Here is a 21,134-nt window from a genome sequence, read left to right as displayed (position 1 = left end):
ATGCAAAAGGTTGAGAAAGACTGCGTAGAGCAATGTTTCTCAACCTCGGCAACTTTAAGCTATGTGGACTTCAACTCCCAGAATTCCCCAGAATTCTGCATTCAGGCTGGGGAATTCTGGGAGTTGAAGTCCACACACCTTAAAGTTGCTGAGGTTGAGAAACACGGGTGTAGAGCATGGGGTCAGCCAAAGGGTTAGGTGGTCAGGTCGCTGTAGAAAAAGGAAAGTCTTCCAACAATATTAAGAGTGACCAATCTTTGTGCAATTCTGTTCAAATCCTGCATTTTTCCTCCACTTTATGTCTTTGTGGTCAACTTTGACATTGAAAACGTGAATGACCATTCCCAGGTGATTCGTCCTAATGTTTCACGTTTAAACTCCTTGTGGGAAGTGACCAGGAATTTCTGGGCCTGGAAGTTGAAAGTCATCCTGGAAGAAGGCATCCTTAACCCATGTTTGTCCTGTTGCCAAGGAAACTGCTTGAATCCTTGAATTCACCAGGAGCCAAGTCTAAGTTGGAGGATGCTTCACCTTTAATCAGGCCTAGTTAGTATTGGATGGGAGACCACAAGGAAATCTTGGAGCTGTAAAACCAACTAGGAAGTTGGGGAGGGGGATTATTCCAGAAGAAGGTGATGACAAATCATTTTGTCAATAAAACTCCCTGGAGATGACCATTTGCTTGCGAAGCTGGACTCGAAGGCGACTTTACCTTTTTATTCTCTTCTTTAAAGGAGCTGAAGGATTTCCACAGGGCGAAGTGTACAAACGTAGCATTGGTCTGCGTTCCATGAATGAAGGTGGAAAAGAATCTGGATTCAAGGCAACAAACAGGAATCGTTATCCTGCTGTTCCTGGCAGCACAGGCTATAGCACATTTAGAACACCAGCTTGGCTGAAACATCTCTAGAAAAAAGTCTCATCATTTTGACAGCGGGAGCTGATGGCTCTTACCACCTTGCTTTTTAAAACAACCGTGTGGCGTGCAGATGAGTTCTTCCGCTGTGCCTTGCACGCAGACTCACAATATTTCCAAGTGGTGGTAAATGGGGGGAAGGGGCAGCCCTTCCCTAGGGCTCAGCTGCCTTGCAACAGGGACCCTGTGGACCTCTTTAGACGTAAGTCAAGGCCTTCAGAGCATTTATTGGATCCCATTTTTGAGGAAGCGCCGTGCGATTCCCCACAGAGAGAGCAATTTGGGAGTTTATTTGCAGAATATGGCACAGGTGATTTTCCTGCCACACATACCTGCCAGCTGGGAGCATCAGAACAAAACTAGGACAGTCTGCGTGCAAAGCAGAATCTCAGCGGCTGAACCAGAAGCCTTCATGGGCTCCAGCCTCCGTTTATTTCCAGGGTCCCTCAACACTCCAGGCTTCCTGCAGACACATCCCACATACTCCAAAGGCATTTTGCACCCTGAGACAAAGTCTGAGGAAGTATCTCCATTGCACGATGCTGATGGGGTGGCCAGGTCAATCTTCATTCAGCACTGGCAGTGTTGTGGGGGCCCTGCTGCCCCGCCTTGAACGATGCCAGCAAGTTTAGGGCACAGGATCATCCACGGGGCACTCAAGGTTCTTCCATCTGAGGGAGTCTCATAAAGCCAACATCTGCCCTTTGAGGCGTGTGTGTGTGTGTGTGTGTGTGTGTGCCTTTGAGTCAGTCTTGACTCTTGCTGACTGCCTGGACAAGTCCCTGCAGTTTTCTTGGCAAGGTTTTTCAGAAATGGTTTGCCATTGCATCCTCCCTAGGGCTGAGGAGAGGGACTGGCCCCAAATCACCCAGCTGGCTTGGTGCCCAAGGCGGGACTCAAACTCACAGCCTCCCAGTTTCTAGCCCGGTGCCTTAACTGCTACTCCAAACTGTCTGTCTTGAGGCCACTCTCTCCCTGCTTAAAAGCAGGGGCAGTTCTGCAGAGAAATCAGCCAGGCCTAGGATGGTAAAAGGGCCGAAAACAGGAGGGTGGAGCAAAACGGCTTTCCTGTTGCCCCTCCCCATCTAAAACGTCAGGCCTTGTTTTCATTATTAGCTTCCTGAATTGAGCAGCTCTGCACCCAAGGAGTTTGTTTGCACAAATTGCATGCGCTAGTAGCATTTGCTTGGGCGGGGAGCCAAAGACAGTACTTTGGCTGGCGTCCTTCCTGGGTAGAGCCATCAGAAGAGGGAGGGAGGGAGGGATCCCTTCACCTGTCCACCCTACCTGGCCGCCGGTTAATGAACAGAGGCAGAGAGTCAGCTGAAAAGCATACCTTTGATCTCCCTGTGAGCCCCAGCTGAACATCACCCCTCTCTTGAAATCCTTCCTGCGTTCCTGTCTGCAGTTCCATCATTTTTTTAAAAATTTCTGGGGTTTGCAGTGGGGGAAAATAATAAACATAATAAACTACCCCTAGAAAGCCCATCACCTGCCTCTCCCAAGGGAGCTGTTGCCTGAGTCTTATTGGAAGGCACTGAAAGCTCGCAACTGACTCTGGCATAGTGTGAATACGCTTTCCTGCCTTTTACCATCTGCTACCGCTGTTAAAAAAAATTACATTTCCATCTGTTTTTAAACGCCGCCTCCCCCCACCCTTACACCCCTTTTCTCAGCAGCTCCTGTGCTGAGTTGTTCAGGCTACAGACGTTGGGCACCGCTGGGGTCAAGGAGAACCAACTTGGCTGAACCTGCCCAGAAAAGGATGCATTTTCTCCATCTTGCTCTTTATTCTCACAACTGCTTCTCTTCTCTTGGTCTCTGTTCAATATCCACAATGAGGAGCCCCAAAAGAGGACCATCTGGTACCACATAGCTATTGGTGGGACTGGCAGGGAGAAAGACAAGCTTTGAGGATCACTCGTGAGGAGGACACTACATTGTTCTAAGGGAAGATCTTAAATCAGTGTTTCTCAACCTTGGCAAGTTTAAGATGGGTGACTTAAGTTGAAGTCCACCATCTTAAACTTGCCAAGATTGAGGAACACTGTCTTAGATCAAGGGCAGAACCTCTGCTTTGCATAAACATGTAGCTTCAAGCCCACCACCTCCTGGTCTGACTGGGAAGGAACCCCTCCAGAAGTCTGACAATGTGCTGCTACTGGTTGTAGGCCACAAGGCGCTGGATGGTCTGACTTGGTCTAAAATAGCTCGACTATGGGGCGGTGGGGTTAGCCATGAACTCTTAGCCTAGTCTTGTTTTCCACAGGGAATGAGTGGGCCTTGTTCTCTATTTTATTGTTTCTCCAATTAAAGAAACCCCATTGTTTCTTCCCTGTATGACACTGTTTTACAAAAAGGAAAGAAAAAAGAAAGGAAATAAAGGAGGGCGATGGCTGGAGAAAGATCTGAAGACCAATTCCTTTGAGGAAAAGTTGAGGAATATGTTTAGCCAGAAGAAGAGACGGTTACGGTCCAATATCATGGCCAGCATCCCTATCTGAAGGGACATCCCAGTTGTTCTGAGGGCTCAGCTGGCCAAACTGTGGAACATGTACCCATCTTCACAGTGATGCTGCTGCTTGACGAGGGAGCTGAGTGGGCAAAATAGAAAGGAACCCCACACCATTGAAATTACATAAACGGCAGCCACTTCACCCACTCATCCTCTTTTCTGGGGACAAAAACTGACAGTAGGATTGTTACAAGGAATGCCCTTCACCTCTGCTCCCGCCGTGTACAACCGGACGTTCCTCTTTTAGATGTTTGAAGGACAACCAGGACAGGTCCTCTATCAGAGACATCTTACTAGGAAACATTCTGCACAAGCAGAGGGTTGGACTAAATGATCTTTGAAGCCCTTCCCAACTCTTCTAGGAATTTGACAGTGCCATTATTCATAAGGAACAAAAGCCAATCAAGGGCAGTTGATCTGTGATCTCCAACCCCAGCTAATCAGAAGGAAAGAAAATGGGGTTAAACCTCTGAGTAGGAAGCTTTCAACTAAAGGGCCAGTCTATTTTCAGAGCATCAGCCGCATTTTTCTAATTTACACTGGTCAGGCTGGCACTGCAACAAAATATTTGCCACAATTAACTGCAAAAACAAACATACACCATTTTTTACATATAAGGAGTTGGAAATGACACTTCTTTTTTTTTTGGATGGTGAGGGGGGAAAGCTGGTTCTGAACAGAATAGACACCTAGTTCATAAAGATCAGGTGGAAAATTTTAATGTGGTGTAGTAAAACTGTGATACGTTATAAATATTCCACCCACTCCAAAGGCTTGGGAAACGTGATTTTTAAAGGAAAAACAGAACATGCCAAATCATGCTCAATCTGAAAGAAAACACTCCGTCTGATCCCGCATTAAATTAAAACATTTGCATCTCATTTGAATGAACCCAGAGGAATGAAATGACGATTGAAAACCGAACGTCTGATTAGCAAGCATTACAAAATGGGAGTAAGTCGGAAATTGCATCCCATCTTCTTAAATAGCTGAGATTGATTGACTAGGTATACAATCACTGGGGACTTACAGTATTCCAACAATAATTCCATCTCTAATAATTTAGTCAGGTTTCATCCTGAGTGTGCAATTGCACAAACAGGCTGAGTCAGTTTTAATTGCTTCATGGCACAGAGTTGGTGGAGAGAGTTTTGATGCCTTTGATCAAGACTAAAAATCTGGCTGTGAAAAAGAACGAGTTCATCATATTGAACCACTGATTTGATGAAGTCAGTCATGATTGAAACAAATGGTGATCTCTTATGTCATTCAGCTTGTATTACAATCATTCTATCCGCAGCAATCACACAGTTTTATTCCCTCATTGGCTGTGAACGATGTCCATGTGACTTCTTTCAATTCAGGCATGAGGTGGCAAGGAAGACCACATTTCCTGGGAGCTCCAACAGAGAGTCTTTGTGGCTGGCTAAAAATAATCCTCCCTTCCCAATATTTAATGAAACCTTGTTTTAAAAGACTTAATTGTGGGAAGGGGGCATCTGTTACTCCTGAAAGCCCACTAAATTCAAAGGTACGTCACTGCAGATGACCCAAGTGGTACAAACTGATGCAAATCATTTTCGGTTACTTGTATAATGACTTCATCCTGCCAATCACCATGGAATTTCACTCACACGCGGTCTGGAAAAGTGAAGTCTGGAAAATTAAGGTCCCATCACATTCCTTATGTTGTGGTTGAGTCTGTTTCCTCCAATCTCGTATCCTCCCAATGTGTTGGACCACAGCAACCATCATTCCCAGTCAGCGTGGTTCCTGAAGGGCACCAGCCTATGGCCGCCTTCTTCATCTTGGTGCCTTCAGGATACACCAGGCTGCAACTCCCAGAAAAAATGGCGGGGGAAGGATGCCAGGTTGGAGAGAGCCAGACATTGCCCCTATCCTGCTTCATACCATGTCTGCCCTGTTTGGTAGATGTGGGCCATACTTTTCATAGCTGGTACTGAGATGTTTGAAGAACTCAATCTCTGAGAGGCACCTCCAACTTGTCCTGCAAGTACAGAACCCTCTTATTTGAGGAACTCGCACTAAATAGGATCTCCATAACCATCCTTCCCAATCCCACCCGTTAGCCCAGTTCCCAGGTGGGCTGGCAAGAGGATGACAGGCTCTCGTGACCCCCTACCAAATCTATGGCTTCTTTACTCTTGGAGGAAGTTCCCCGCTCGTGGTCAGGCCTTGCTAAAACATAGTCCCAGATCCTTCATCAGTTGCTTCTAAGACCTAGAGGCCATCTCTATCCAAAAATAAGGATCAGGTGAAAGAAGCAAGAACATTTTTCCTCCTTCCACTGAGGACCTCGGAACAAAGCAAACTTGGGTTGTTCTGCTAACCTGATGCTCCATTTTGCAGAGGGACATCTGCTGGAAGGGTCGCCCAGTCCAAGTCCACTTTGAATCCAACAAACCGAGTGAAGAGGACAATGGAACAACGAGAACTTGACGTTGCTCACAAGCAGAGAGCTCCAAAACAGGAGACTGAGCAGCAGCCAAAAAAAAAATGATCACCTGACTGCAGGCGCATTTGGTCTTGAAAGCATAGCATTTCCCCTTAAATCCACTTTTACACACCTGCAGAGCACATCTGACCTTCTGGGCAAATCAGTGCTCTTTCTCTTCTGACAATGACCGATTAAATAGCCTAGGCCGGCCCAAGCTGACCAACACCACTAACGGGGACCTGAAAACAACGGACGGGCCTTGCTGCAAAGTGTCTCCCCACCCATCCATTCCCCCCCAAGCCCATCCATCTCCACAGGTCTTCCTCCAAGCAGATACTGGCTTGGCGGATTCCTTGAACGTCCCTTTGCCTGTTTCCCGTTTGCAGCAGTGCCACGGTCTCAAGCGTGAGTGAGGTATGTGTGGAGCTGTCTGTCCATTTTTAATCAACCTGGCCGGGAGAAGAAAAGGAAGGAGGAGTTCGGGAAACTCAGGAGCCCGGGGGAGCTCCTGAGCAAGCTGTCCGGGTGCTACATCCTCTAACAATGCCACCGAGCACCTGTTCTCTTTGGCCTGGAGTGGGGAGGCTGCTGCATCGCCACCATCTGCCTCAGCAGTTGTCCTGTGGTTCGTCACCACCCAGACTGGGGTCTCTCAAGAGTGCCTTCCCCGTGGGGGTTGGAGGGGTGATAATGATATCTGGGACTCTTAGCCTTTTCTCAGCCATGACAGCCACCTCGCTGCTGCTGACGCCGCCACCACTCACGCACATTTTGAAGCCTGAAAGAGAGAGAGAGAGAGAGAGAGAGAGAGCGGGGCCACCTAGCCACTTGGTGCTGGCACCTGGCAGCGGTCGAGAGATGAAATAAGTTCGCTGAGCTTCACACAAAGGAGCTTTTCCTCATGAGGTCAAAACAAAGCAAAGGTGGGTGGACCGTGATCCTTCCAAGTCTGTAGTTTTAAGGAGCCGTTAGGAAGAGTCAAGAGGTCTTCACGATATGCTCCAGACTATGGGCTGAATCAAGGGCTGTTGGAAATGATACAGGTAGTCCTCACTTAATGACCACAATTGACACTGGAATTTTGGTTGCTAAGCAAAGCGGTCATTAAGCAAATCTGACCCATTTTATGACTTTTTGCAGCAGTTGTTAAGTGAATCACCATGGGCATTAAGCGACCTATGTGGTTATTAAGTAAATCGTGTGGTTCCCCATTGATTTTGCTTGCCAGAAGCCAGCTGGGAAGGTTGAAAATGGTGATCATGTGACCGTGGGGCGCTGTGATGATCATAAATACGAACCGGTTGCCAAGTGCCCAAATCATGATCACGTGACAGCAGGGATGCTAACTGACTTAATGAATGAAGTGTGAGAACCGGTTGTAAGTCAGTTTTTTGCAGCACGATCGTAAGTCTGAACTGTCACTAAACGAATGGTTGTTACATGAGGACTACCTATAAAGACTTAAGTTCTTCTTCGGAACTTAAAACCTTATCTGCTATTTTGGTTCCTTGGCCTACTAAAGGTTGTTCAGTGGTCCCACACACTGATCTCTCATTGACATGTTAATGGGTGAAGAGCCAGAGATGGACCTTTCTGGGATTAGCTCTTGTCACTCGATGTAGGGAGCAAGAAAGATGACCTTGATGGAGATAGGTGAGATCCATTACCAAAGCGACAAGGGGAAAAACATGGTTTAAATACAAAACAAGCAGAAAGTATGTGTTAGCAGCTCAGATAGACACCCCACTAATTCACATGGGTATAAGAAGGAGAGGAGGCCCAGCACAATCAAACTTGCAAGATCCTGTTATTATAGCAATCTTAATAAAAGTAGTCTTAACCTTCCTGTGAACTTGATTCTTGGTCTGGTCAACCTGGTGGTGCTGACACTCTCCAAATGTATTACATGGGCAAAATTTCCATGCTCGAAACATTCTGATACGACAGGGTTCCTCAACCTTGGCAATTCTAAGCTGTGCGGACTTCAACTCCCAGAATTCTGGGAATCCAAAGCTGGCTGGGGAATTCTAGGAGTTGAAGTCCACACAGCTTAGAGTTGCCAAGGTTGAGGAACCCTGTGATACGAGGAACAGCCTTTCCTGTCTTGGAATGGAAGCCAGGATGGACATTTTGTGATGGGAACATTTCAACATGAAACAGTTGGCATGCCTCTCCTGACTTTTTCCATGATCCCTTCAGGTTTAAAATTTGTAGTTTGAATTTATAAATTCACCTTTGGGTTAAAGCAAGGGTTAGACCAGCGTTTCTCAGTCTTGGCCACTGTCAGATGTGTGGACTTCAACTCAAGCAAGGCTGGCTGGGGAATTCTGGGAGTCGAAGTCCACACATCTGACAGTGGCCAAGACTGGGAAACGCTGGGTTAGATCTTTGAGGTAGGGCAGTCAGGGAACAGACTCCACCAGTTTGACTGGAGTCCTACTTTATTGGTCTACACTGTAGTGACAAAATCTTGAAAACCTGACTGTTTTCCCCTCCTTCCCTTCCTCCCTCTTATACTTCAGCGAATTTGGGTGGAACCAGCCCAAGCTCCTTTCTCATGTTTTCTCTGTTTCCTGGGCTTAAAGCATGATTTTGTTTTGGTAACCATTTCTGTATAGTTTCTCTGAGGTCACCTCTGTGGCCCTCTACAGCAAAAAGCAAAATGGCAGGATTTAATGTCAAGTCTGAGAGTCTTCTGAGCTTGGAGCCAAGTGGCCTTTCTGCACCCCATCCCCCTGCAACTGCCCCAGCTTGTCTCCCCTTTCCCTTAAAGGTTATCCCAGGACCTGTATTTGATAGACCACCCCTTTGTTCCTCTGCAACTAGACAGATCTCCCGTCTCTTCCTTAGTTGCTGCCCATACAGTCAAGGCGACTTTGGAGACCCAATTTCTATCATGTCTGAGTTGGCAGTCCCATTCTATGGTGCCTTCATCACAATAAGGACAACTCCAGGTGATATTTAGTGAGCTGGGTTACAGTGAATATAAATTATGCTTTTGCAATGATACGCAGCTGCTTCTAACAACAAATGATGGATGTCCCACCTCTTTGCTAGACACAAAGTAAAAAATGATGCACGGATGTCCTCTAGTGGGCATGCAAGGTAGGACCGCCTCTGGACAGATAGAGCCTGTAGGGTTAAATACAGGGGGGGGGGGGCATCACCCTTTCCTGACCACATGTAAATGAGAAATCAGGGTGATAGCTAGCACAGTACACATCATGATGATAATTTGGGATGTGGGGAAGGCATGTCAAAGACTAGCAAGAATTCTATCAGCATGACAAGCTGAGGGGCAGGACCGTTTGGGCAGAGCTATGCTAAACTAAGAATGGCTGTTGCTGCGATCACGCCCAAAGAGGGCTATGTGCGTGTCTCACAGCAGGTGACCTCTTAGCGGGGATGTTCCCACAGACTGAAGGGGTAAACTAAAAATTGAATGATCTTCCATGGATTTCTCAGAATGGCACTGAACACTGATCGAGGGATTGCAGCTTGGTTGCAAATGTCACCATTCGTCCAGGCACAGTGTGAAGGAAGTTTCCATGTATTTGTTGTGAATCCCCTACTAGTTAGTTTCCTTGGGATCTAGGAGAAGAAAAAAGGCCTGCTTATCTGTTTTTCCTACACCATGCATCATTTTCTTTACCTATCCCCCTTAACTGGCATTTTTAAAGCAAGGCCGCTCCAAGCGTTTTTGTTCTCCATAATGAAATCCCTCTAGTTCCTTGATTGTTTTGTCTGCTTTTCCTAGCACCTTCTCTGGATCAGCAATATCCCTAGAATCAAACTCAATAAATTGTGTCTACCAGAAAAGAGCTCAATCCAGACAGGGCTTCCTTATTTCCATTTCAATGCTTGGCTTCCAGCCTTTGCATTCAGGTTGGACAGTTTGCTTTTGAAGGAAAACTGCCTTAACCGTTCAGATTCAAAAATGGGCAGGATATAAATCAAGCAGGCAGAAAAATAGATAAATTAGCCTGCCTTTACTCTGAGGGCTTATTTTTGAACCAGCGTGCTTCAAATTGGAGACTTACTCACTTCACGGTCCCTGAGGGATTTGCAGAGGGAGACAGATGCACACTTGCACAAGTCCCTCTCCAGCTGTGCTTTGACAGGGGATCCTGCGTCACCCAAGACGTGCTTCTCAGCTCTCCTCGCTCCCAGCCTGTCATATGATGATTTTTAAACAAAACAGGCTCAACAGGCTATTAACAAGAGAACTGTTTGTTTGGAGATCAATAAGAGGTCTTTCTGTCCAGCTGGTGGATAAACCTGCATTAGGGGCCCGAAGCCAAAATCTTTAGTTCCCCCAGACGGATATAATTTACAAATGCATTTGCAGGCAGCAAGCTACTGGAGTTTTGCGCATATAGGGCTTGGCTTGGTCCCTGCTACGTTCAAGAGGAAGTGTGACTGCCAGATCGAGGTTGGCAAACACTGGGGGCAGCAGGTAATGGTTTCAGGACATGTGCTGATGATGCAAAGGGGAGCGAGGCTTTCTCAGTCCCTCTGCTTCCTGCACGTGGAAGAGCGTGTAGGTTTGACGCTGAGAGTTTGAGATCACATCCTGGGGTTGTGCCTTTCTCTCCTCAAAATGAAAAGAAATCGTGCCAGTGATTTTCAGGCATTGGGATAAGTGGGGAGGGGGGTGGTTTAGAAAATGGCTTCAAGTTATCCAGGTATCAAGAGCATTTTACCTAATCTGGATTCTGCTTCCATTCATCTCCTCTGAATCTGATGTCACATTACAGCTGAGATTTTTCCTTAATGACCCCCAGGCCGCTGATATGACTGAATCCAGGCTTCTAATAGTCCCAATAAAGGATCTGAGGACTGAAATAAAACTGTATCATGGAGAAGAGCTACAGAACCTAAGTAGGAATGTTGCTTTGATGGGAATGAGCAATAGCCATCTTCTGCAGACAGATGGTTTGGCTAATGGGTCAACCTCAGCTGCTGTCCTAACCACCTAAAAGGTAAAGGTTTCCCTTGACATTAAGTCCAGTCGTGTCCAACTCTAGGGGGCGGTGCTCATCTCCGTTTCAAAGCCAAAGAGCCGGCGTTGTGGCCGGCATGACTAAACGGAACGCCGTTACCTGCCCGCCGAAGCGGTACCTGTTAATTGACTCACATTGGCATGTTTTCGAACTGCTAGGTTGGCAGGAGCTGGGACTAGCAACGGGAGCTCACCCCGTCACGAGGATTCGAACCGCCAACCTTCTGATCGGCAAGCTCAGCAGCTCAGCGGTTTAACCCGCAGCGCCACCATGTCATCAAATTGGGGAAGCTGCATCACAGGGTCCTCTGCTGGTTGTCAGCGTATCAAGAAAATTTATTTATTTATTTGTTTGTTAAATTTCTCTGCCACCCATCTCATACATGACGACTCTGGGCAGCTTACAAAGAATAAAAATAAATAGAAAAGCATATAAATGCAAACTTAAGTAATACAAGCATTTTTCTTGCTTATTATATGAGGGGCCTTCAAATCTACGCACAACCATGCTGCTCACTGCTTGATCTCTGCCCACTCGTACTTCCCAACCTAAATTTACCTGTCTGGATTATGATAAGAATAAAAAAAGCTTGGGGAGAGGAATGTGTGTGTCTGGATCTTCCTGGAGGAAGCTGGAGGAGGATTCAAATGCAAAAAAGGGGGAGGGGCCCACAGACTGATTCCTGTTGTGCATGAACATTTGTGTGCTACAGACCATGAAATCAGGAATGATGCTAAGGATTGCAAAAGGCCATTTTAGTATTCTCGGAGGCTGCTGGAAGCTTCAGATGGTGATCAGGGAATAAAGTCGCTGTGAGATCCCTGTTGAATGCATGGCATGAGCAGAAGCATCCAAATGTACAAGTCTTCAGTCGCATGTACTCTTAACCTCTTCTACAACCTTTGGATAACTTATTTTGGTTCCTTTGTGAGCTTCTTCAGTGCTGCCCAATTTTAGCAGTGCCTTTGGGCTTGCATTGGATTGGAAGAAAATGAGTGTGGTTTTAAAACTGGAGGAAGAAACATCAATAGCCTGCACTACGCTGGTGACACGACCCTGATAGCGGAAAATGCAAGGGATTTGCAAACTCCAGCAGTAAACGTCAAAGATCACAGTGAAAATATGGGACTAAAATTAAATATAAAGAAGACCAAACTAATGACAACAGGTAGAACCACCCACCTTAGAAGTGGCAATGAAGGTATCAAAGTGGTGGATAGTTTCTGCCTTTTAGGATCAACCATCAACAGGAAAGGAATAAACAGTCAAGAAATATACTGCAGACTAGGACTTAGTACAGCACCATCAAGGCCTTTGTAAAGATATTCAAACACCGTGATGTACGAAGATCAGAACTGTGCAAAGAAAGTTGGACTTTGAAGAAGCAGGACAGGAAGAGAACTGATGCTTTTGAACTTTGATGTTGGAGAAGACTCCTGAGAAGACCATGGACAGCCAAGAAAACGAACCAATGGATCATCGAACAAATCAACCTAAAGTTCTCATTCAAGGCACAAATGACCAGGCTCAAGTCATCCTACTTTGGACACGTTATGCAAAGACCCAGCTCTCTGGAGAAGGCTCTGATGCTGGGAAAGGTGGAAGGAAAGAGAAGAAGAGGACGACCAGCAGCAAGGGGGATGGACTCAGTTACAGTGGCGATGGGTGTTCTGTTGGAAGACCTAAAGGACCAGGTTGGGGACAGATCATCATGAAGAAAATCTATCTATCTGGTCGCTAAGAGTTGATAATGACTTGATGGCACATAATTAATCAATTGGGCTTGCATCTTTTCCAGTTCTGAATCTGCTTATTTATTTCATTTATGAAACATTTCAAAAAGTCCTTTTCTCCAGGTACAGGGGACTGCCAATTAAACCATAATAACAAGCGCAATAAAATCACTACACCCAACTCAACAGGCACACTGAAACAAACAAAATAAATGAATGCAACTCTCCCACCCCTGTAAAACATAATGAGATACAAAGGTTAAGACTGTGCTGTGGAGATTAAAATGTTTGCATTTTAAGTAGGAACATAATTTAAAGGTCTGTAGGAATAACAAGAGTCGCTGGGAGCTGGGTAGTGCAAAAAGAAAGGAGGGAGGGAGGGAGAAAGAGAGAAAGAAAGAAAGAAAGAAAGAAAGAAAGAAAGAAAGAAAGAAAGAAAGGGAGGGAGGGAGGGAGGAACTTTAGCCTGGCACTGAAAAGGAAACACACTAGTCAGTGGATGAGTTCTGATTTTTCTTCCAACAGATGTATTGGGTGGTATCAAAATATAAACAAATGAGTCAGGGGCATAGGATGCAGTCAAAAACGTCAAGCTGGTGGTGGTACGACTGACGCTCCACCTATTGCTTAGATGCATCAGCCGAGGTCAACCAAGGTCTGCCATCTGCGAAGACTAAAAGTCAAATCTGTTTCCTGCAGGTTAAGCTTAATTCCTGGTGACTTCATGAATCTGCCCGTGTGGTTTTCTTGGCCACTGTTTTCTTCCATGCTGTTTTTGGACATCTCTGGCTGCTTATAGCCATGGGCTTCCCACCCAGTGACAAAGCAGATCTGACCCCGGTCGGCTTCTGCAACCCACTCACGTCAGCCAGGTGCTGCTGTTTCACTGGCCTGAAATGCAAAGGTGTCCTAGCCGCCCACACCAAATAAAATGTCTTAAAAGTCAAATCTTCAGGAAAAACAAAGGGTTCAGAATGGATTTTCCTGGGGCAAGAACAGAATAGGCTGAGTGCCTGGCAAAAAGGGAGAGTTGGGCCATCTGGCGGAAGTTCCACAGGGATTGCCGCACCTGTTGGCTCTCTACCTGCCCCACTGCTGATCCTTCTGGAGAAGACACACATTCCTCTGCACAGCAGCTTTGGAACCTGACCGTCATCCCAAAGCAGGCATGAACTATCCGTGGCACACGGACTGGTTTGGAAAGTCCTGCGGCTGCAGCATGGCTCTCGGGGCCGGGGGGAGGCAGCCTGGCCGCCCGTCGTGCAAGAAGACCTCCCTGGGAAGGGGAATCAGCAGGCGCCAGGCCTTCAGCTCTGCATTAAAGCTGACAGCACCCGCTGGCACCGGGGCTACGCAGCAGTAAAAAGCTAATGGGCAATGCAATATTTAGCATTTGTCCCAATTACCCAGCGAGAGCGCGGAGCACATTAAAAGGGGGGCGGGGTGGAGGAGGAGGAGAAGCTACTTTTTGAATGGTGGAAGAAGAAGAGGAGGAGGAGGAGGGAGAGCGGAGCGGAGCGGAAGAAGAAGAGGAAGAGGAGGGGGGAAGGGAAAGAGGAAGCTTGTGAATAGTGGAAGAAGGGGAAGGGGGAATGGGAGGGGAGGGGGAGGAGGAGATAATAACAATAACAATAATAATGGAGGAGGAGGCTAATCTGTGAGTGGTGCTTCCAAGCCTCCTCTCCTCCTTGGGACAGAGGAAGCTGGCTCTACCAGCAGGGCGCTCTGGGTAACCCTCTCTGCACCAGCCGCCTTCCTCCTGCCAACTCACTCATCCAGCCGGCCTGGACCTTTCAGAGGCCTGATCGCTGGATGCACGGGTGGGGTGGGGTGGGGATATGTTCCCACTACATTACTTGTAAGTTGGGGGTGGTGGTGCTGTGGGCCTCTGCACCGCCTTTCCCACTTTCAGGAACGGAGCCCAGCCAGCCCTCCCTCTTCAGCCAGGCTTTTAAAGTTGCACAGATCATTTTAATTGGCTCTTAATGGGCTGTATTTCAGTGCCGATTGCAAGTTGCTGGGAGAGGAAGCAGTAGGGAAATATAAATCGAAGCCCACCTGCCCCTACGGGGTGCCGGAAGGACCAGCCGCTGGGGGTGCCCAGATATTGCTGCTGGTGGGTGAGCCTTCTCACCAAGAGAACCCAAATTGGGTGTGTGTGTGTGTGGGGGGGGGGGACTCAACTACTTAAGATTTGCAGGTCCTCCTGGGCCCCCTTCTCTGCCCACAGTAAATACAGCTCTTTTATTTCTTTGTTTTTGCAGCCACAGGTGGTGCAGGATGTCCAGCTGACTCCCAAGTGTTCCTGCCAAGTCTGATTTTAACTGGACTGGGGAAGGGGGAAGATGGCAAAGGGGGGGGTTGCGGATGGATGTCCTAGGGGGCTTTTGGCTCTGTGTTATGGCGGTCATAAAACCTTCCCAGCTAGGACGCCAAGGCTGAATGAACGGTGCCAAAAGTCCTCGCCCAATTTTTCAGAAAGGAAAAATGAGATCCAAGCCCGCCTGGAGCTTTTCCTTTGCCACCCAGCCCGTGAGTCATGGCTTCCATTTCATTGCTGAGCAGACACACTCTTGGGAATGGGCTTTCCGTTTCCCATTAACAAGATATCAGGTTGGGTGACGCCCAACCGCCCAACCTGCTTCGCAGTACCCAGAGCTTGTCAATCCTCTCCTTGGATCCTGCTGCCAAAATCTGGGAGAAAGCCATAAAAAAGCACAATTTCCTCCAGATGGACTTATGGCACCTAAATATGTACATAAGTAATCCATCCAAACCAAACAACTCTAAATAGTGGAGAAAAACAACTGAAAAAAACAAAAAAACAAATCAAAACATCTACTCATTTGCAGAACACAATTCCTCCTGCTCTCCACCCCCCACCCCAAAATAATAATTTTTAAAATTCAGGTCCTGGCTCATCCTGGTCAAGGAGTAGCTATGCACAGCACTGCTAAAATAAAGACAGCCTCCATATGTTTAGAGGGCTCTGTATGTTTTATATCAGTGTTTTTCAAACTCGGCAACTTTAAGATGGGTGGACTTCAACTCCCAGAATTCCCCAGCCAGCATGCTTGAAGTCTACCCATCTTAAAGTTGCCGAGTTTGAAAAACACTGTTTTATATTAAAGAGGAATTGTTCTTTGCCACCAGCCCGACCTCTGTGTGAGTATAAAAAAAAACCAAAAGTGCTTGAATGTCGAATCTTTCCAATATTTGAAATGTCAAGTGTCTTCAATAAATATCTAAGTCACTCTTAGTAAAGAATGGCCTGTTTTACATCTGCACCCTTGGACAGCTCCACCGTCTATGTAGAAACAACCGCAAAATTGCAACATATTTATTGCTTAGAAAAGCTACAGTTGAATGAGAAGCAGAGAGCGATGAGATCAGATATATAAGTGCTCTTTTGGCTGCTAAATACCCCTCCTGCCTACTGGCCAAATCTCTTGAAAATCATCACACGCCAATATCGGCACATAAATCCCTCTCTCAGCATCTTTCCACTTCCCTTTGGAGTTGAGACGAGCTTTCCTCTTACCTTTCAGACAGGAGAAGCTCAGGCCCATGGTTTCATCCTTTTAACCAGGGGGAGAAATCAGAGGCCGAAATGTCCGCCACAGCTGCTTGGCTTCATCGAGGCTGAAAAGCGGAGATTTTTGTTGTGGTGGTTTAAGTTTGCAAACGAACACAAATAGCCCGGCTTTCAAAACAACTCTGCGAAACACCCCCCATCTCATGGCACTGCGTAAACTCAGCTGTCAGGAAAAAGAACAAAACAAAACCCTGCCTGGAACGTTAGCAAGCCAGCCCATATTTTATTGCGACCTTTCTCCAACCTTCAACCAGTTAGTAAACCAAGTCTGGAAGAGTGTAATGCAACAAAACCAAAGTATATTCCTCTCCAATAGAAGAGAATTTCTCCTTCCTTCCTTCCTTCCTTCCTTCCTTCCTTCCTTCCTTCCTTCCTTCCTTCCTTCCTTCTCTACTTCCCTCCCTCCTTCCTTTGCCTGTCTCTTTCCTCCCTTCCCCTTCCTCTTATTTCCACAAATGTACAAGGCTGCCCAACTCTACAACGCTGGGTGGCATGCGGTAAAAACAATCCTGCAATAAACACATTGTCTCTGCTTTAGCTGTTAAGGGCAATTAAAAGCATGCCACTGAAAGTTCTCCTCTCTCACACCCAGCAGGGGAGTTTTACAGAAACAGAGGAGGGCTTGGGGTCACTGCCTGCGAAAGACTTGTGTGGTGTTTTGGTGATTAGGCCAGATTAGGCCTTATCGGCTGGAGGTTCTCTGTCTCTATTTAGGAACATGCTAGCTGGAGAATGATGGGGGGCTGTAACACAGGAGTTTCCCGTTTTTTAAATTCTTGGAACCCCTGGTCAAGAGGCAAAGCTCTCAGGATGGAGAACTAGCTATGTGTTAGTTAGCTACGTAAGCCTTCAGCTTCTCACGGAACCCATTGAGCTGTCGCGGAACCCAAGTTTAACGTATATGGTGGAATCAACCGGGGAAGGTGCCACATTCAGACATAGCTGCCAACTGTTCCTCCACTGCCAGGCTGTTGCCAGCTTATCCTGAGCAAGCTGCTGCGCCTATCTCAGCAACAATAAATCTAGCGGAAAGTGTTTCCATGGCTGAAACCTTCTTGGATGGGGAAGTAGGTGGAAGTTGTCAATGCAAAGAAGAGATTTCTCTCTGCATTCAACAGGCTTCCATTTAATCATTAACTTCTGATGAGCTCCTGAAGCATAGCCGGGCGTGCCGCCTCCAGCTGCTATGAAAAGTGGGTGCCGTCTGACGTGACCTGGAGGTTCCGTCTGCCCACAAAGACAGAAGCTGATCCGATGCATCTCAATGCACTTAAGAGCTGGCATGAGACCAATAGGTGAGGATCTGTAGGAAGTAACCTAGCTTCAATTATTCACCGGTCTCGGTTTAAAGGAAAGATTCCAGGATATGCCAGCCATTCAGTCTGTCTCTGGGCCATTCCGCAGTTGGAGATGACGGTGGAGTAGGAGAACACTGATTTGTGGGGCAGAAATAATTGAAGTTGGGAACCGTGTCAGAAATGCCAGGAACCAGCTCAAAGAACAGCCCTGCAAATGTTAAAAATGGACCTACTTTTGCATCGAATGAAAGCAATTCTCTTAGGCTATTCTCTCAGGCTACCGCATGTCTGAGATTTCAGAAGGAGAGAAATTCAACAGGAAGAGCCTCCCCCAAATCACCATGTTACGTCCGTTGTGTTCCTGTTAAACCAGGCGTGTCAAATGTCTGGTCTGAGGGCCTCATGCAGTGTCCTTTTTTGGGATCTCCACCGACCCTTTCAAGCCCCCAAATGTAGGCCTTTTTTGGCACTAGGGGGCTGGAAAATTGTCCAGGGGCAAAATAACTGCCTTATACCTTGTAGGTGCAGAAGGCATCACTTTCCCCAATGTTAAAACCCCTGAAGCTCCTCTCAGAATGGGCCTTGCCCCTACCTACTTTTGGAATACAGTACTGTCCCCAACATGTCCCACAAACGCGGGGATACCTGTGACCTGGTAGAAATTGTGCATCCCAGTTAGGTGCACAAGAGCCTTTCTGGGGGGAAAAGATGGGGGCAACTTAACTCTACATCTCTAGATCCTGAATTGGTTCATATATAAGGAATTCTACCGTTGCCCATATGAAAAAAATATGGACGCCTTGGATAAAAACCATCTCGGCTTACTTGTGTATAATTTGTTTTCATCCCTTAATGAGAATTGAACAAATCTGAATGCTCAGGTTTGGAAAGACAGTTCAACAATTGGATGATAAAAATAGTTTCTCTCCCTCCTGAAGGATCTGTTGCTCCCACTTCCTCACACAATATTTGCCTGAAAAAAAAAATCTGGGTATTATTTGTAACGGGCACTTTGACTCTGCCAGGACAGTGGAAGGAGTTCCAAATGGAAGGTGCAAACACCACGATTGTTCAGGTTCAAAACAGTCCGTATATGCACATCCAAAATATGGAACCAGATGTTGTTGAACTACAACTCCCAGTATCCTCAACTAGCATGGCATGTGATACATCTCAGCAACAGCTGGCGAGTCTCATGTCTCCTTCCCCTGATATAGGCCAAGCCAATGACTTGTATATCTAGGTACAAACCAGCACATGGAACAGCTGAAAATCACAGGATAAAGAGTATCAATAGGATTGAGGTCTGGGCTCCTTGTTCAAATAACTTTGTTTTTAAGCACTGTTGGAATACAAAGTCTACCCAATTTGCAGGTGAGCTGGTAAATTCTGCGTTGGCTCACCTTTCCAAACACTTGTCGGTAATAGATTTGTGTTTCCTGGCCCCTGCCAAATTTTCATCAGCCTTGAGTTTGTAAGTATTCTTTCATTTTCTAATGTCTTTAAGACCATGGGTAAAGAAGGTGGAGGCTATCCAGATGTTACCCAACTCACCACAGCTCCAGCAACTTCAGTCATGCAAGCTGTGATGAAGCTGGAGGGTCAAAGATTCTGCATCCAGTGTAGCCATTACCAGTGGTTGGGTTCAACCAATGAGCCTAACCTCCTTTTTGTGGCCTAAAATGTTGTTTTAATCCATCTCTTGGAGTCTGTAACCCATGATTTATGGCTCGGTGTGCTATATGATCCTACTCATCTGTGGTTTATTCCACAAGCCCTAGTTAAACAAAATGGGGCTTATTTTGGGAGAACAAAGCCAATGATTAAAATGTCTAAAGGATGCCAAGAGGTATCTAAGTACAATTGGAAAATCTCACTGAATTTTAGAAAGATAGCAGAGGGCACAGTTCCAGAAAGAAACTATATTCATATTTTGTGCTCAGCTGTGAGTGGAGAAACAAAAAAAATTGCAAGTCCAATTTTCTTTGTTGAGTTGAGCACAGGAGAGATAGAAATGGGTGTTAATACATCCAAAGGACATCACAATTTTTGCATGATCTGACTCTAACAGATTTTTCCTGAGTACTAAGTTCCAGAAATGTTTTCCCCATCTCTGGAACTTAGTAGTCATGAAAAATCTGTTAAAGAATCAGATCCTGCAGAATCCAATGCCATTTCTTAGGACAGGTGTCCTTCAAGTGCACTATTCAACTTGGTCCAGCTATCTACAGCACCATATTAGCATCCAAAGATGAGCCAATACCCATCCTTTTAGAGACAACTGAGGAAAGATAATTTAGAGAAATGATTTCTAAAGAAAGGCAGAATTGGAGGAATCTACCTGGCTGATCACGCCCTTGCTGGATCAAAATCCATAACCATCGAAGTGAAAACACCTTTCACCGTCTGCCCAGGCAAGAAAGCAAACGATTCATTGGCTTGGCCAAGTAAAAAATAGGAAATCAATGTTCATAAAATTGCAGCAAATCTCCATAAGAGATTCAATGGAGAGCACACCATGGTTGCTGAACTACAACCCCCAGCATCCCCAGCCCGCAGGGCCCTGGTAACAAATGCTAGGCCCGGGAGTTCAGCACCCTGTGAAGGGCCCCCTTTCCCTAATCCTGAAAGAAAGAATTCCCCCCCCCCCGCCCTTTCAGTTCTTCTCTAGCCAAAAGTCCGGGCAAAACCAGGGGAAAACTTCTGAAAAGTTAGGGGGGCGTGGCTGCTTGCACCCCGAACCCACTTGTTCCCGGGGGTAACTTTCCCTCCACGACTGAGCCGAAGACAGAGCAACAGCTGGGGTGCACCTCTCTGCCGGGAGGAAGGCGCCCTTCCCCCCGCCCGCAAACTTTTGTGCCTCGCCCAGATGTTCAGCCCCTCCGCCCTCCCCTCTGCTCCGCCTGCGGCTCTCTTGCGCAGCGGGTTGCTGGTCCCGGTAACCCCACGCGTGGTCGGGCACGGCGCGTGGGAGCCCCGCATGGTGGCCGGAGCGGCGAGCCTCGCTTTAAGCCAGCCCGGCCCTCCCGCTCGCGACCCCCGCCCGACCCCCGCGCCCCACGGAGGCGCCCAGGCGAGCCTGTCGCGGAGCAGGGCTGGTGCCCGCAACTCCGGCAAGCAGCCTTGGCGAGCCGGGGAAGGCGGAGAGGGGCGCGCGGGGCGGGGGGCAGTGCGTGCAGCATGCACCCTGCAGCATGCGCCACGCCCCCCCACCCCCACCCCCGGTGCAGCGCAGGCCACCGGGGCCCCGCCGTCCGTCCCCCGAGGTCCGTGCCGGACCGAGCGAGAGCCACTCACCCGCTCGCGCGAACTCCAGCCGCTGGCATCGCCGCCAGCCGCGCGCCCGGCGCAGCAGCCCGGGAGGCAGGGCCAGGGCGATTTGCATACGCGCGGCCGGGGGGGGGCGCGGAGGGAGGGGAGGGGAGGGGGCCCCCTCCGGCTGGCCGCCCAGCGGCGCCTCCGCGGCCAGGCGTGCCCGGCTCCCCGCAGGGCCGCAGGAGGGCGGAGGGTCGGCCGCGCTGCTGCTGCTGCTGCTGCGCCTCGCTTCTGGTCCGGCCGGGGCTGCGGCAGCTGGCGCGAGGTCTGGTCCCCGGGGTGGGATCCTGGCAAGCTGGTG

At 47.7% G+C, this 21,134-nt stretch overlaps 1 protein-coding gene across 2 annotated transcripts; it reads right to left on the bottom strand.

Annotated features, from left to right (window-relative positions):
• Window positions 1–6,188: 6,188 nt before the first annotated feature.
• C11H16orf74 (chromosome 11 C16orf74 homolog) lies at window positions 6,189–20,914 on the bottom strand. 2 transcript variants are annotated; one of them, XM_063312812.1, is made up of 3 exons: window positions 20,816–20,914; window positions 16,167–16,267; window positions 6,189–6,667 (listed from the first exon to the last, which is right to left on the bottom strand). In XM_063312812.1, exons 2-3 carry the CDS (start codon window positions 16,192–16,194, stop codon window positions 6,498–6,500), a joined length of 198 nt encoding a protein of 65 aa, XP_063168882.1. In that variant the 5' UTR covers window positions 16,195–16,267; window positions 20,816–20,914; the 3' UTR covers window positions 6,189–6,497. The 2 variants fall into 2 exon arrangements, with proteins under 2 accessions (XP_063168882.1, XP_063168881.1); XM_063312811.1 differs by lacking the exon at window positions 20,816–20,914 and having other exon boundaries at window positions 16,167–16,530.
• Window positions 20,915–21,134: the final 220 nt, after the last annotated feature.

This window comes from Candoia aspera, chromosome 11 (assembly GCF_035149785.1).
Source record: "Candoia aspera isolate rCanAsp1 chromosome 11, rCanAsp1.hap2, whole genome shotgun sequence".
Lineage (NCBI taxonomy): Eukaryota > Metazoa > Chordata > Lepidosauria > Squamata > Boidae > Candoia > Candoia aspera.
This window is presented reverse-complemented; position numbering and strand designations above follow the sequence as displayed.